The 14,905-nt window shown below is 42.3% G+C and overlaps 1 protein-coding gene across 1 annotated transcript in view; it reads right to left on the bottom strand.

Annotated features, from left to right (window-relative positions):
- LIMS1 (LIM zinc finger domain containing 1) overlaps nucleotides 1–5,120 on the bottom strand; it is a 215,390-nt gene extending 210,270 nt beyond the window's left edge. The window contains exon 1 of the mRNA XM_069094011.1: nucleotides 4,854–5,120. Coding sequence (XP_068950112.1) covers nucleotides 4,854–4,885 — 32 coding nt within the window. The 5' untranslated portion in view covers nucleotides 4,886–5,120. The remainder of the gene's footprint in view (nucleotides 1–4,853) is intronic.
- Nucleotides 5,121–14,905: the final 9,785 nt, after the last annotated feature.

Below are 14,905 nucleotides of genomic sequence, written 5' to 3'. Positions count from 1 at the left end.
AAATAAGATGCATGCATTTTAGTTTGTAAAATACTTGGGCTTGGAATCAGGAAAGATCTGGGTTTGAACCTCTGACACTTAATAGCTATAATGGGCAAATCACTTTGAAGACTCAGTTTCTTCATCGGTAAAATGGGGATAGCAACACCTGTAGTACCTATTTTACAGGACTTTTTTGTTAAGTTCAAATGGAATAAGGTCTTTAGCTGCACTGTAAACCTTAAGTACTACTTATATGATGCTGTCTTTTATATTTTTAAGTAAAATCCATGCATATATGTATATAGTGCGGTGGAAATAGTAGAAAGAATGCTATATTTGGATTTAGAAGATACAAGTTCCGGGGTGGCCAGGTAGCACAGCGAGTCAGAGCACTGGCTCCAGTGTTGGGATGACCTAGGGATCGAATCCAGGCTCAGACACTTAGCACCCACCCAGAAATAACTGACTGTGTGACCTTGAGCAAGTTACCTAACCCCAATTGCTTTATAAAAAAAAATATACATACATATATACATACACACACACACACACACACACACATATATATATATATATATGTAAAGAAGATACAAGTTCCAATCCCAATTCCAATCCCAATCCCACTTACTCTTCGATAAATCATTTAACTTCTCTGAGGAATGGACTGGATCAAAGTTGTCAAATTCCCAAGCAACCAACAAAACTCCCAAACTAGGTTAAAATGTAATTGTGAAATGTTTAATAAAATAAATAAAAATTCAACACATAAACAATATTACTTTGTAATATTCTAAGTCGATATGCTCTGAGAACAGCTGAAAAACAAAGTCAAAGCGCACAGATACTTGTTTCTATTTGAGTTTAACACATCTGAACCAGGTGATCTTTGTGGTTCCTTTCAGGTAATGATTGTTCCCTTTCCTTCTTTTTCCTTCTTTATCTCCCCTCTTCTTTCCTTTATTTCTTCTTTTTTTTCCTTCCTCTCTTTTCCTCTTCCCTTATCTTTTTTCTCCTCTTCCCCTTTTCTGTCTTCCTTCTCATCTTTCTCTTTCCTTTCTTTCTTTCCTCTCCCCTCCCTCCTCTTTCTCTCCTCTTCCTGTCTCTCTCATCGTAAGATAGAGAAAAAACTTAAAACTGTCGAATATGCAGTTCTGTAGCAGAACCCTGAAAATTTAACCTTGTTTTGAATGAAAGCACAATTGCCCTATGATCTAATAAATTGAAGTGGGAGGTGACATAAATTAAGGCATTGCAATTCATCAGTAGCACCATCTATAGAGTAAAAGCTCCTTAGATCATGAACTAGGTGGAGGAAGTAAGCCTATTGTTCAGATTATGATATACAGTTATGAAGCTAGGCCATTTATGTGTGTTTGTGTGTGTGTGTGTTATCTTGGACAAGCACTGCAGATGGACAGTGAGTTGGGCTGAGAAATTAATAGGGAAAGAAGGAGCTGGTTTATATCTGCATTTGGGAAATTACACAATGCTTTAGTGCCCTCAAGCTTCTCCCTGAAACAAAGGCCCATCTTTTAATACCAATATTCTGCCTGTGATGCTTTCTGACTGAGTTGTAGAATACCACAGTCTCCAAAGAATTGGAGATCACCAGAAAGATGACATGGCAGGCTAGACATGCAGCAGATTACTAATAATTAATAACCCAGAAGAAATGGTTTAAGAGATCATTAGAAAGGTTTAACAAAGGACTACCAATAAGCAGTGCTATGCTCCACTGATATACAGCAAATATAAAGCAATCCCCAGGAAAGTCCCCAGAAGGCTGGGCAGATATCCTGTGGAAGCATCTGCAGGATCTGGGCACAATGGACAGAGTTTGAGACCTGGACTGTCAAAGACCTGAGTTCAAATCCTACCTCAGACACTTAACACCTGGATGACCCTAGGGGAGTCACTTCACCTCTGTGTGCTTTGGTTTCCTCATCTTAAAGATGGAAATAATAATATCACCTCTCTCCCAGGGCTGTTTCGAGGATCAAATAAATGCATAATCTTAAAGCCTCTTTAAATGCTACTATTATTAACAATAGCTGTACAGAATAGGAAGGGTGGCATTCTGCACTGCTGAAGGAAGTAGTCATCAAAGAAATCAGAAATCAAAGCAGGTGTCCAAGTATTTATCTCCTTCCATAGAGGGAGGGCAAAGGACAGCTTTATTTAGTATTTTGTATCTCTGCTGCCTGGCATATCATAAACAACAATAAATGCTTGTTGGGCTGGATGGGCAGGCAGACTATCAGAACCAGAAGAGACTGTAGGTTCATCTAGTCCAACATCTCCTTTAACAAAAGAGAAAAGCAGACTAGAGAGGCATATGACTAACCCAATGTTCAATACCCATCCTCCCTGGCATTACAGCAGGCAACTAATACTTAATTTTAGACTTTCCACTCTCCTACTTTTAACTCAACATTTAACATTTAAAGAAAAAGAAAAAAAAATACATTTTAACTTTAAAATGCATTACAAATGATACATTATGCACATCAGAAAGTGGGCTCTTGGAGGGCAAGTGACAGCTTCTGTCTTTCTTTGTCTTCCTGGCATTTAATACAGTGCCTGGCACATGGTAAGCCTTAAGAGATGCTTTTTTTAGTGGGTGGCTAGGTGGCGAAGTGAATAAAACGCCGGCCCTGTAATCAGGAGGACCTGAATTCAAATCCTGGCATAGACAACACAAAAACTAGCAGTGTGACCTTGGGCAAGTCACTTAACCCCAACTGCCCTCCAAAAAGCACCCCAAAAAAAAGACATGCTTTTTTTTTAAAAGCGCTTTTTTGAAGGGGGGAAGGCAGGGCAATTGGGGTTAAGTGACTTGCCCAAGGTCACATGTCTAGTAAGTGTTAAGTATTGTGAATTCAGGTCCTCTTGACTTCAGGGTCAGTGCTCTACTCACTGCCACCCAAGAAGATGCTTTTTGACTAACTAATGCACACACAAAGGTCACATCCAAAGGAAAAACATCAAGTCCTTTTTTTTTTTTGCTTTTTAGAGGGAAGGTAGGGCAACTGGGATTAAGTGACTTGCCCAAGGTCACACGGCTGAGATCGGATTTGAACTCCTGCCCTCCTGACTCCAGGGCCGGTGCTCTATTCACTGTGCCACCTAGACGCCCCTCCATCAAATACTTCTTAAAAACTGGATTCTGGGGTAAGGGTTCTTAGACACAAATGAACAATCTCCTCAAAAATCAATCAGGACCTGACATTTATTATAATTAATAATTACTGGCATCTATATTAGGCTTTCCTCACAACTTTGTTTGGTAGCCATTTCAAGTAACACAACCCCTATTTCATAAAAGAGGAAATAGGCTCAGAGAGACGAAGCGATTTGTCCAAGGATAATACAGATATTAAGTATCAGATTTGTACCCAAGTCACTCAGGCTCCGAGTCCATTGGCTCTTTCTACTCTAACACGGTGCTCCACTAAACCACAAGAACATATCTACTTGTGGCTCTCTGCCCCCACCCTCACCCCCACCAAAAAAAAAATGAATCTTTAGGGAAATGCACAAAGATTCAGTGAGCATTTCCTTGGTAGGTTCGAGGTGCCACAATTTTGCAGTAAAGGGGGCAGAGAAGGGGGAGAATTTTAGGCAGAACTTCAATCGCTAAGTAGGTAACTAGAAAAATGCTAGAATTCCATTCTGCACAGGGAGCCACCACTAAAACAGCATTCGAGCTGCAAAAGGAGCATTGATTGACACCCAGAGTTCCATCCAGCTTGCTCTAAAACCAGCCCAGTCCTGAAAGAGCAGCACCAACAAGCACACATATATTGTCGTTAGTCACTGTGCCCTTAATCTGCCTCTCAGTTGCCTGGCTCTGGGGAATTGGGACGACAACACAGGTTTTTCAATTAACTGAGTGCTGCTGCACTTCAATCTTTTCTGGTGTTTCCGGGGGCCAGCTGCTTCCCTTCCAGGCCCCATCACTCCCTCAACCTCCTTGACCCACCCGGGTTGGCTTAACCCCCGGTCACCCTTCCCACACCCACTCCGATCCAGGCCGAGGTCAAAGTCCAGATCGTGGGCTGAAGACTATTCAGACGAAGACTTCAGACTCACTACGGACTCAGACATCCTCAGCTGGCCAGCCCACTCCAGGGGCTGGGGGAAGGGAGGAGCGAAAAGGCATCAAAAACCATCCGACGGCTGCTAACACCGACCGCACAACTGCTGAGTCGGTTAAAAAAAAAAGAAAAGAAAACTCTCTACCCTTGCAGAGGCTCCTCTACGCCGGACCCTGCTTCTCCTCTGGCCCCACTAAACCAAGACAAATGCCCCCCTGCCTCCAGAGGTGTGGTGGGCACAGGTCATCGCTCCACTAAACCAAGACAAATGGACCCCTGCCCCTGCCTCGAGTCGTACGGTGGGCACAAAAGATCGCCCCTTGGCCCACCAGAGGCTTCCCTCCCTCTCCCCCCCCACCAAAGGTGATCGATCCTCCCGTAGCCCGAGCTCTCGGCGCGGAGGTGCGGCAATCACCCTGAAGCCCCAGTCCCCGGGAGTTGCGCAGCCCTAGCTGCCAACCTGGCCAGATGGACCGAGGCTTCCTCCGCAGCCCCAGGGCAGCTCCTCCGCCCAGCACCTACACACGCTGGCAGCCGGGGCCAGGAGCTGCCACCCCCACAGCGCCCCGGCGCCGGGGGGGAGCAAGAGAAGAAAGAGCGAACTACAAGTGTGGAGGAGCCCCACGTTGGCTAGCTTCGGGCGCAAATCTCCGCACCATTCCCCGCCTCCTCTTTCTCCACTTTCTCCTCCTCCTCCCGTAGCTGCCACCGCAGCAGCAGGGGATGAATGGGGGCGGGAGGGCAGGCTTGCAAAAGAGGGAGTCATCTTGTTACCTGTTGGTCATTCCCGCCGCAACCCCCAACATCCTCCCGGCAGCTCTAGGACGTCCTCCAACACGACTCCAACGCCACCTCCTCCTCCACTCCTTTCTTTTTCCGCCGCCGCAGGCACTAAGTCCAGCTCCCCTCGCACCCGGGCCACAGGCGCGCGTCTGCACGCAGCCCCAGGGTGCAAGGGCTCCAGCAGCCTGAGCACTGCTGGGACTGGGGGGCCGGCGGGCCGGGCCAGGCTGGGAGGGGGCTGCTCCCAAAAGCAGGAAGGGGAGGCGGGGAAAGCAGCGGGGGATGGGGCGGGGAGCGTGGAAGAGAGCTCGCCAGGCAGGCAGTCTCCTCCCCGGGACTTCGTAATGGCGCGGCGCGGCGCGGCGGGCGCTTTCCCAGCCGCTCTCTTAGCTCTCTCCCTCACTCCCGCGCGGCCGCGATGCCTTTTCGCAACTGACCGCCAGGGTGGGAAAGTGAGCGCGGGGACCTGGGGGCGGGGGACCTGGAAGGAGGCAAATGGTACGGCCCTCTTCCCAAAACCTCAGCCCTTGGAGGCAAATTGAACAGAGCTATTCATTCTTTCTCCTTCCCCAACCTCTCTTACTTCTTTTCCCCGGGTTCAGGGAGCTCCCCCAAATTCGATTCCTGGATCCACTGAGTGCCCCATCGGGTTAGAGGGGAAAGCACTTGCAAGTGTTGAAACTCGAGACACGTGCATCCAGGACTCGGTGTGGGAAAGCATGAACTGCCCCCACGAGCTGGGCTGCGGTAATTCTGTGGTCAAGGTTGGTGCTTCTGGCCAGGCGCGCTGTGCATGCCACTGACAGGACGACAGAATCTTTACTACCTTCTCTTTTTAGCTCTGTCCATTACTGCAGGATTTTGTAGCCCTGAATATTCCTTTCCTTAGGGCATCCCTGGTACATCAACAAACAAACCAGGCTACTTTCAACTTCATCTCAGGGTCAGTTTGCAATTTTTGTCCCAGGGCTTGACCATAATAAAGGCAAATCGGGTGAGAGAATATGAATGGCTCCCCAAGACAGAGATTTAGGAGATTTGGGTTCCTAGGCAAACCACTTATTTAACCTCATTTGGATTTTAGGATTTAGAGCTGGAAAGGGCCTTAAAGATTGCATGGCCTCCCACCCTCACACCACCTCATCTTCCTGGTGAGAAAACTAAGGTTGCAAGTTAGTAAGTAAAAGAGTAGCAGCCAGGCGGGGTTGGGGGGATGGGAACCTGTGGTCTCGAGGCCACTTGTGGTCCCTTAGATACTCAATCGAGGTCCTCAGTCAAAGGGCCACACTTGAGGATCTAGAGGGCTGTGTTCCCCACAGCCGGTAGGCTTCGCCTGTCTTATTTGTAAAATGACAATGATGGCACTTTGTTACAATGCTATCAAAAGGAAAAGAGGTCGTATACAGGAAAAATTGTGAAATAGAAATTTAGGCAGCTCCCAGTTTCAATTTGACACTTATACCTAAAGGGGGAAATTAACTGCTCCCCTCACTGTTCTCTTCATGGTTCTGTCATAATTTGTTCTCCAGAAAGAATGTGTTATCAATGATTTACACAGTGTAATTTTCCTCTTGGAAGCCATACACTATACCCTTCCTTCTACTGGTGAAATGAAAAGTTCTGCCTCTTATTAAAGGAATTCCAGGCAGGATTTGGTTTTTGGGAAAGGCAAGAACCCCTACTACTGAAATAACACTCAGCTAAGGGGCAGGTAGCTGTTGAGGTAGAGGCAAGAGGACCTGAGTTCAAATTTGACCTCACTTAACCCAGAATACCCCCTCCCGAAAAAGACAACTTAACCTATTGCAGATAAAACTTCAGCAGTAGATGTCAAAGTCACAAGTGTTTATTAAAAGCTTACCATGTTCCAGGCACTCTCTGCCTATCCAAAGAAAGGCAAAAACGCAGTCTGAGATTTTTGATGTTACAAAAGGTGTTTTATAAGTATTTTTGTAAATAGGGACCTTTCCCTTTGCCTTGGACCTTCTCTGGTTATGTACTTCTATGGGCTCTTCTGGATGCAACCACCAATGTTCCTGGGAAACCTGGGAGACCTGGAAAGACGTTAGCTTAAAAAGGCCAAGGTCTCCCACTGCATCTGGGGTTATCTCCTGTTGTCCTGATCCGTATCTTGCCAATGAACTCAGATGACCCTGGAAGAGAGAGTGAGGCTGATGGCTTTGCACAGCTCTGCCTCACTTAAATCCAACTCACTAGCAAGTCAAAACATTACCTTTCTGATGTCATTGGCCCTCTTTGAGAACAAAGAACAAACAATGACAAACACCATGTTCCTTGTCTACTGGAGATCAAGGACCACCTGATTTAGCCACCAAACTATATCCCAACACATTTAGCTGAAGACACCTAAATTTTATTACGTGAATTCTTCTATTTCTTTGGTCTGACTTCTGACTAACCACAAATGACACCATTTTAGAGAGTTTTTTTCAAAACAAAGAAGACAAGTTACAAGTCCTCAAATCCTAGTTCACCCTACACAGCATGTTAATGCTTAATGAGGCAATATTAACTGTAGCTGTCTAATCATCATTACCCAAAAAGTTTTACAAATTTATTTATATTCCAAAACACATTGCCCTGGGCTACGTCTTTCTGCTTGGTAAGTATGTCAAATTCTTGCTGACTAAGGTGGGGTTTTTTCCCTTTAATAGTATTTTTTTTCTAATTACATGTAAAAATAGTTTTCAACATTCATTTTTGTAAAATTTTGAGTTCCAAATTTTTCTTCCTCTCTTCCCTCCCCCCTCCACAAAACAGCATGCAATCTGATATAGGTTATACATGTACAATCATGTTAAACATATTTCCACATTTGACTAAATTGGTTTTTAGGTTCTTTTGATTTCTTTGTTGGGACAATTCATTTTTATTGGTTAAACTCCCACATGAAATTATGTTAGTGTCCTTTCCTTCATCTACTTCCAAATTTTTGGTTTGATTAACTTGTTTAAATAGGTTATATTGAAGCTATTTTTATTGTACACCATGTTTTCTTGGTTTTTCTTGTTTCCTCTAGCTTTGTATTAATTTTAATCTTTGCTACAGCAAATCAATGGACTGACTATACACAGACCTTTGATTTAAGAATGACTCCTCCATTCATAAGGAGTCATTTCCTGTCTGCTAAAATAAAATGAATTTAATTTTTCTATTGATATTGGGAGCTTGTCATAACCAAAACTTTCCAGTTATTTTCTTAAAGGAAGTATTTGTGACATATAGGTGGAATGATCCTTTGTAGTCTACAAATCTTTGCCCTCTCTCATTTCATACTGCTTAAACATATTTTCCAAGATATATTTTGTTAACCTCAACCTATTCCCAATGTTCTGTTGAAATCGCTGAGTAGCAAAATATATTCATTCAATTTAAAGCATCATATTATGTTCTATGTAGAATTTCTCTCTCCAATATTTTCAATAGAAACTGATATACTAACTGCAATTATTTTCATGCTAGTCTCTTTTGCAAATATTTATCAATCAACCAACAAGTATTTATTAAGTATTTACTGTATTTCAGGTAGTGTGCCAAGCATTGGAGATGCAAAGAAAAAAAAATGAAGCAGTTTTTGCCTTCAAGGAGTTTACATTCTATTGGGGAAGTAAGATATGATAGATTAGATAGATAGATAGATAGATAGACAGACAGACATAAACGTGTTTATGTATACATGTAAACATGTTTATATATATTACCTTCATATACATACATCTGTATGTATGTGTATATATACATATATACATACATACATGTATATATATATATATATATGTAAGTCCCCATTAGGTGATTAGCACATTAGCAGAATTAATTAGTGTGTCTTGTTGATGCAAACTTAGCAGTAGGGAAGTCATGATGATGAGAAATAGACAGGCTTGACCCAAACATAGACATTCTGTAACTGCTTCAGGTCTGCTAACCACATGGGTAGGAGGAATCTTCAAAACTGAGGACAGCAAAGAGGCCAAATTCAACTTCAACCTAGTCTCTTTGGGTTGATCCCTTCATCTGCTCTGCTCATGGATGAAGAAACAGTACTGGTGAGAGACAGTATTGTATGGGGAAAGGCCTTGAGGACTTCTCACCATTAAGGCCAGTTCTCCCTGAGAAATAGGTCCTAATTCTTGGCCTCTGTGATTTGGTTTTTGGTTTGTTTTTGTTTTTTTTCCATTTTAAGTGAAGGGATTAGAAGTTCCAATGTTGTGAGCTTTGAAAGATCATAAAAACTATAATATTAAGGGGATGACCAAAACTCTCATGAAATGATGTTTCTTGTGGATTTGGGAGGCAAAATAAAACCAGCTCCCTTATTTGCCTTCCCGAGGAGAACCTATGATCCATTCTTCCAACTTCCTTCTGACTTATAATTTGTTTACAGTAAGAATGTCAATACTGATAAGATTCAATTTTTCAAGTCATTGAATGAGGAATTCACATTTAGAGTACCAATAACTAAGCTAATATTTATAGATGGCCTAAAAACTACATGATTCATACTACCCTTGATACTAAGCTAGGCTGGTCCTTGGAAAGTGGATTGTTTGTTGTATTACATTCTGAGTCATTTCCAGTAATCCTGATGAATATCTGGTCATTGGACCCAGATGGCTCTGGAGGAGAAAGTGAGGCTGGTGACCCTGCACAGCCCTCCCTCACTCAAATCCAAGTCAACTGCAAGTTATGTCATCATTTCCCTGATGCCATGGTCCTCTTCAAAAATGAAGGATAGGGGTGGCCAGGTGGCGCAGTGAGTAAGAGCACCAGCTCCAGCTCCAGTGTCGGGATAACCTGGGGATAGAATCAGGGCTCAGATACTTAGCACCACACCCAGAAATAACTGGCCGTGTAACCTTGAGCAAGTTACTTAACCCCAATCACTTAAAAAAAAAAACAAAAAACGAAGGACAAACTCAACCTATTTGTTGTCAGAACTATACAGAAAGACTTTGGGGATAGTAGCACCTATAAATGCTTGCTGTCCCCTGGCTGTAGTCTTTAAGAACCCAAGGTAAGCTGTACACCACACTGATGTGTCAGAGTAAATCTGGTGTAGACCTGCTTTTTCATAGAATAGGGGTAGTGACCAAACTGTGATTTTATTATATTATTATAATTTTTTATTAATGGGAAAGTCCCAGATGAAAAAATTCCTTCTAATAATGCAGGTATACATACATCTTCTTTGATTCTTATAGTCTTAAAGAGGTACATAGAGCAGAGGAATCAAGCCAGAACCAGGACCAAAGTAAAATGTAGTGGGGAAATAACAGAATAAATAAAAATACAATCAAACATAGATAACATTATATTCTAAAACTATTTCAATATGTGGCTTGCAGGGTTCCTTATGTATGGGTTAGTAGCCCCGGTATCTATTTGAGTTCCATACCACTGGCCAAGAGCCCTGAGAAGTTATGTATTCTAGGAACTGGTATCACAGTTTCTATATGCTATAGGTGGGACTTGAATCGAGGTTTTATTTAAAGCCACCTTCTATGTACTATGCCATTCTTTCTCTTTCATATGTACAAAATTATTATGCCAATAACCTATGCATGAATCCAAGATATCCTTAACGGAAATAAGCTTCTGCAGGTGATTTTCTATAGCACATCATATAGTTTTGGCTACAAAACTAACAAAGTGAGGGGCAACTAGGTGGTGCAGTGAATAGAGCACCATCCCTGGAGTCAGGACCTGAGTTCAAATGTGACCTCAGACACTTAACACTCACTAGCCGTGTGACCTTGGGCAAGTCACTTAACCCCAATTGCCCTGCTCTCCCCCCTCCAAAAAGCAAAAAAGTTAAAAAAAAATCTAACAGTGATGCACAGAATTTAAGATCCCCCTGAGTTTATTTTTTGTTCCTCTAAAGAAAGTATTTGACTCGGTTAGTGCAAAATAGGGCCTTCAAGACCCTTTTCAGGCAAGGGATCATCTTAGAAAACTCCATGGGAATAACTTTTTCAGTAATTCTTTGTATACTGAGACCAAGCAAGGTGTTAAACGGGAGATATGAATGAAAGAATGAATGAATGAACAAAAAATGATTTACTATGCACAAAGCACTGGATAGACAAATACTAAAGCCAAGACAGCCCCTGCTAACATGGTCACCTTCTGATGGAGGAAAACCATCAGAAGACAGTTGAGAAACAAGAAATATGGCAGTGCCTAACATCTAGAGGGTTGATTCTAAAATAGATTGGCCCTACACCTTTTTTTTTTTTAAAGCAATTGGGGTTAAGTAACTTGCTCAAGGTTACACGGCCAGGTGTTTCTGGGTAAGTGCTAAGTGTCTGAGCCCGGGATTCGATCCCCAGGTCATCCCAACTCTGGGGCCAGTGCTCTTACTCGCTGTGCTACCTGGCCACCCCTTGGCCCTACATCTTGCCATGAATTGTAGCTGGTGATACTCGGCTTATCAAAAAGGTGTAAATAACTATGACTGCTCCACAATTGGAGGGTTAGAGGGCTTGGGCCCAACTGTTTGGAAGGGGAAAATTAACCCAAAAGTCTAGTTATATCAGGGTATTGGAGCTCCTTCCTTTGGGGGAGGGGTTAGCATCTAGCCTAGAAGGAAAAAGTTGAAAGTTAGATTAAAGGAGAGAGCATGGTGGACTGAGACTAGGGGAACAGCTCCCCATGATCTGGTCTGTTCAGCTCTCTGCCACTTGGTAGGCTCTCTGATAGGGGAGAGAGACTGAGATACAAGAAGAAAACTAGGTTATATAAAAACAAAAGGTATCAATAAAAATATAATGAAAATATTTATATCTTGGACAAGTGCCATAGATAGACAGTGATCTGGGCTATGAATTGAATAAAAGCAGGAAGAAATAAGGTTCAGTTGCCTTTGGTAAATTACAGTACTTTCAGTGATCCTGAACTTTTGATTGCCACAAATACTCAACTTTCTATCACCAACATTTGTGGCATTTAGAGCTGAGAGAAGAGGTCTAGAAAAGTGAAGTAATGTGCCTAAGGTTATACCACCGGTGAGTAATAGACCCCATTGATGTTAATGTGAGTCATGAAATATACACACATATACAGTGTGAAACACCATGATCGGAGAAGAAATGAAATTAAATCAACAGTAAATAGGTTCTAAAACTCAAATAACACAAGTAACTCAAAGTACAATAGAGAAACTTCCAATTCTATCAATCAGTTTATTGACAAGATTATATTAAGTACCTGCAACATGCTAAGCTAAGCACTATGCCAGGCCCTGGGAATGCAAAAACGAAAGTGAAATAATGCCTTCCTTCAAGGATCTTTTATCCTAACAGGGAAACAACATATACATACAGGGAAATGTATATAGAAAGAAATAAAAGATACGGAGGAAGGACACCAATAGTTGGGAACCCAAGAAAGGCTTGCTTGGCAGATTTTAGACAGTGGTGTTTGGTAGTACTCAAGCTATGTCTTGAAGAAAGCACTAGATTCTAGGAAGCAGTGATGAGGAGGTGTAGCAGCAAGCACCCCAAGCACGTCCTCAGGGTTTGCTGCCCATACAGGTTCTTGGATCTGCTTTGTTAAAGGAAAGCAACTCAAAATGGGTTAACAAGCTTACTTTAATCAGTCAGACATATATCATTTACCTTGTTCAGGGGAAAAAGGTCAGCACCCCAAACTTCAAAATATACAGACAGAATTATCAAGACATTAACAGATCAAGTAGACAGCTTTCCAAACTGTCCAACCATTACATCCATACCCAGTCAATATCTGGGTTTTTCAAAGCAGGGGGACTCTCAACAATGGCTTCCCAGAATTCAGATCAAATCACAGAACACTTCTCAAAGTGAGTCCCAAAACAAAGCTACACATCAGGGCTTATATAGCCTTCTCCTGGCTCAGAGAATGTAACAACCTTATTGACTCACTGGCCAATCAAGAAGTATCTGCTGAAAAACAAGCCTCCCTCCCCAGGCTTCAGGTGCATTTTAGCCTAGGGGCGGGGAAGATCTTCCAAATTTGCATTCCCATTACAGGAGGAAGGGCATTTAGGCATGGGATACAGCCAGTACAAAGCTACAGAGATGGGGGATGGAGTGCTGAAAGAGAAACATGAAAGAGGCCAATTGGGTGGACTATAGAGAATGGGAACAGGAGTAATGGATAATAAGACTGAAAGAAACCGGTAGGAGAAAATAGTTGCTAAAGGTTTGTTTTTTTTTTTTGTTTTTTTTGTTTTTTTGCTTTTTGGAGGGCAATTGGGTTTAAGTAACTTGCCCAAGGTCAAACAGCTAGGGGTGTGTATGTGTGTGTGTGTGTAAGTGCCTGAGGCCGGATCCAAACTCAGGTCCTCCTGACTCCAGGGCCAGCACTCTACTCACTGTGCTACCTAACCACCCCTCAGTTGCTAAAGGTTTTAAAAGACAAAGGGGTTTACATTTTAATCTTAAGGCATTAGAGGAGTTTATTAAACAAGTTAGTGTAATAGCCTAATCTTTGCTTAAGGAAAATCACTTTGACCTGGGAAGATGCATATACAATTTCAGCAAAGTGAAGTCAGCAAAACAGGTGAACAAATTCCACAATAGCAACACTGTAAAGAAAAACAATTGTGAAAGACTTAATAATACTTATAAACTAACAACCATGATTCCAGGGGACCAATGATGAAGTATGCTGCCCACCTCTTAACATGGAGGCAATGCACTCACAATGCAGAATGAGACCTATGTTTTTGCTTGACTATGCATATTTATTACAAGAGTTTTGTTTTTCTTTTTACATGGGGGGGGGTGTTAGGAAATGCGAGGGATAGAAAATAAATGCTTATTAATTGAAAAAATAAAATCAAAAGATATAAATTAAATATAAAGAACAGAGGCACACAGGGTTAAGTGACTTACCCAAGGTCACTCAACTAGTAAGCATCTGAGATCAGATTCAAACTCAGGAAGATGAGTCTTTCTGACTCCAGGCACATTACTCTATTCACTGTACCATCTAGCTGCCCTTGATAGATATAGAGAAGATAGAGGGGTGAGTTTTAGGGGGAAAACAGTAAGTTCTGGTCAACTGCAGCACATCAGAAACAATTTGTATATGATGAATGGCCAAAAACATTATAGAGTACCATGTGTAACTGGAAAAGGAGGTGGGTTAGTCATGCGGCAGGAATGAAAGACAACAGCCTGAGTGTTATGTTGGTACCCAGATTCCAAAAGAGCTAAGAGGAAAGCCTCCAGTGTGTAGATTCTGTATGGAGCATTTATTAGAAAACATGTACAAGAGTTCCACAGTTTAAGAAGTCATGTAGAGGTTAGGATATGCACAAGGGGAGGGGAGGGAGTACTCACATTAATGAAATCATAGATCTACCAAAATACCAAATGTTTCCACTTCCAACTTGTGGAAGTTTTTGAACAGAATGTTTCCAGTCAATTGCATGAATCAAAGTGGTGTGCAGCATTTCAGGAAGGAAGGCAGAAACAATAAAAATGATGAATTTGTTGTTGTTACTACCCAAGGGAGCTGATTGCCTTTAAATCCTTTCCACTCCCTTTCTGGGAGAAGTTTGACAGCTGAGGAAAGAATCGATTGAAAAAAGTATATTCTGGATACAGGGAGGGTAATGAGGACCTGAGTTAGGGCGATTTTGATGTTAATGGAAAGGGGAGATTCTAGAGGAATTAGGGAGATATAGTTGACAAGACTTGGCAACTGATAGGTTATAGGGTGTGGAGAGGAGAAAGCGAGAAAGAAGAATTTAGAATGATTCCTAATTTTTTAACCTGATTGGAAGAATGGTGGTTCCCTCAACAGAAACTGAGCTTTATAATGTAGTCAACTATCTATTCTCCAATTCACTTCCCTCCTTTTGTACATGTTTCAGACCCCAGGTCAAAGGATTCTTCTCCCCTCTACCTCTGCCTTCATCCCTGGAAATTTCTGCATTTGCATTAATATCCCTTTAAACACAACTTCAAACACTGACCTCCCAATTCAGCAAACTCCCCAACTCCCATGACCTCCATTTTCTTTCTACCTCAAGC

The sequence above is a fragment of the Petaurus breviceps genome, unplaced genomic scaffold, assembly GCF_028583685.1.
Source record: "Petaurus breviceps papuanus isolate PSGF00001 unplaced genomic scaffold, PetGlider_PUasm1.0 214, whole genome shotgun sequence".
Taxonomy (NCBI): Eukaryota; Metazoa; Chordata; class Mammalia; order Diprotodontia; family Petauridae; genus Petaurus; species Petaurus breviceps.
The sequence above is the reverse complement of the archived record's forward strand: the minus strand, read 5'-3'. Positions and strand labels throughout refer to the sequence as shown.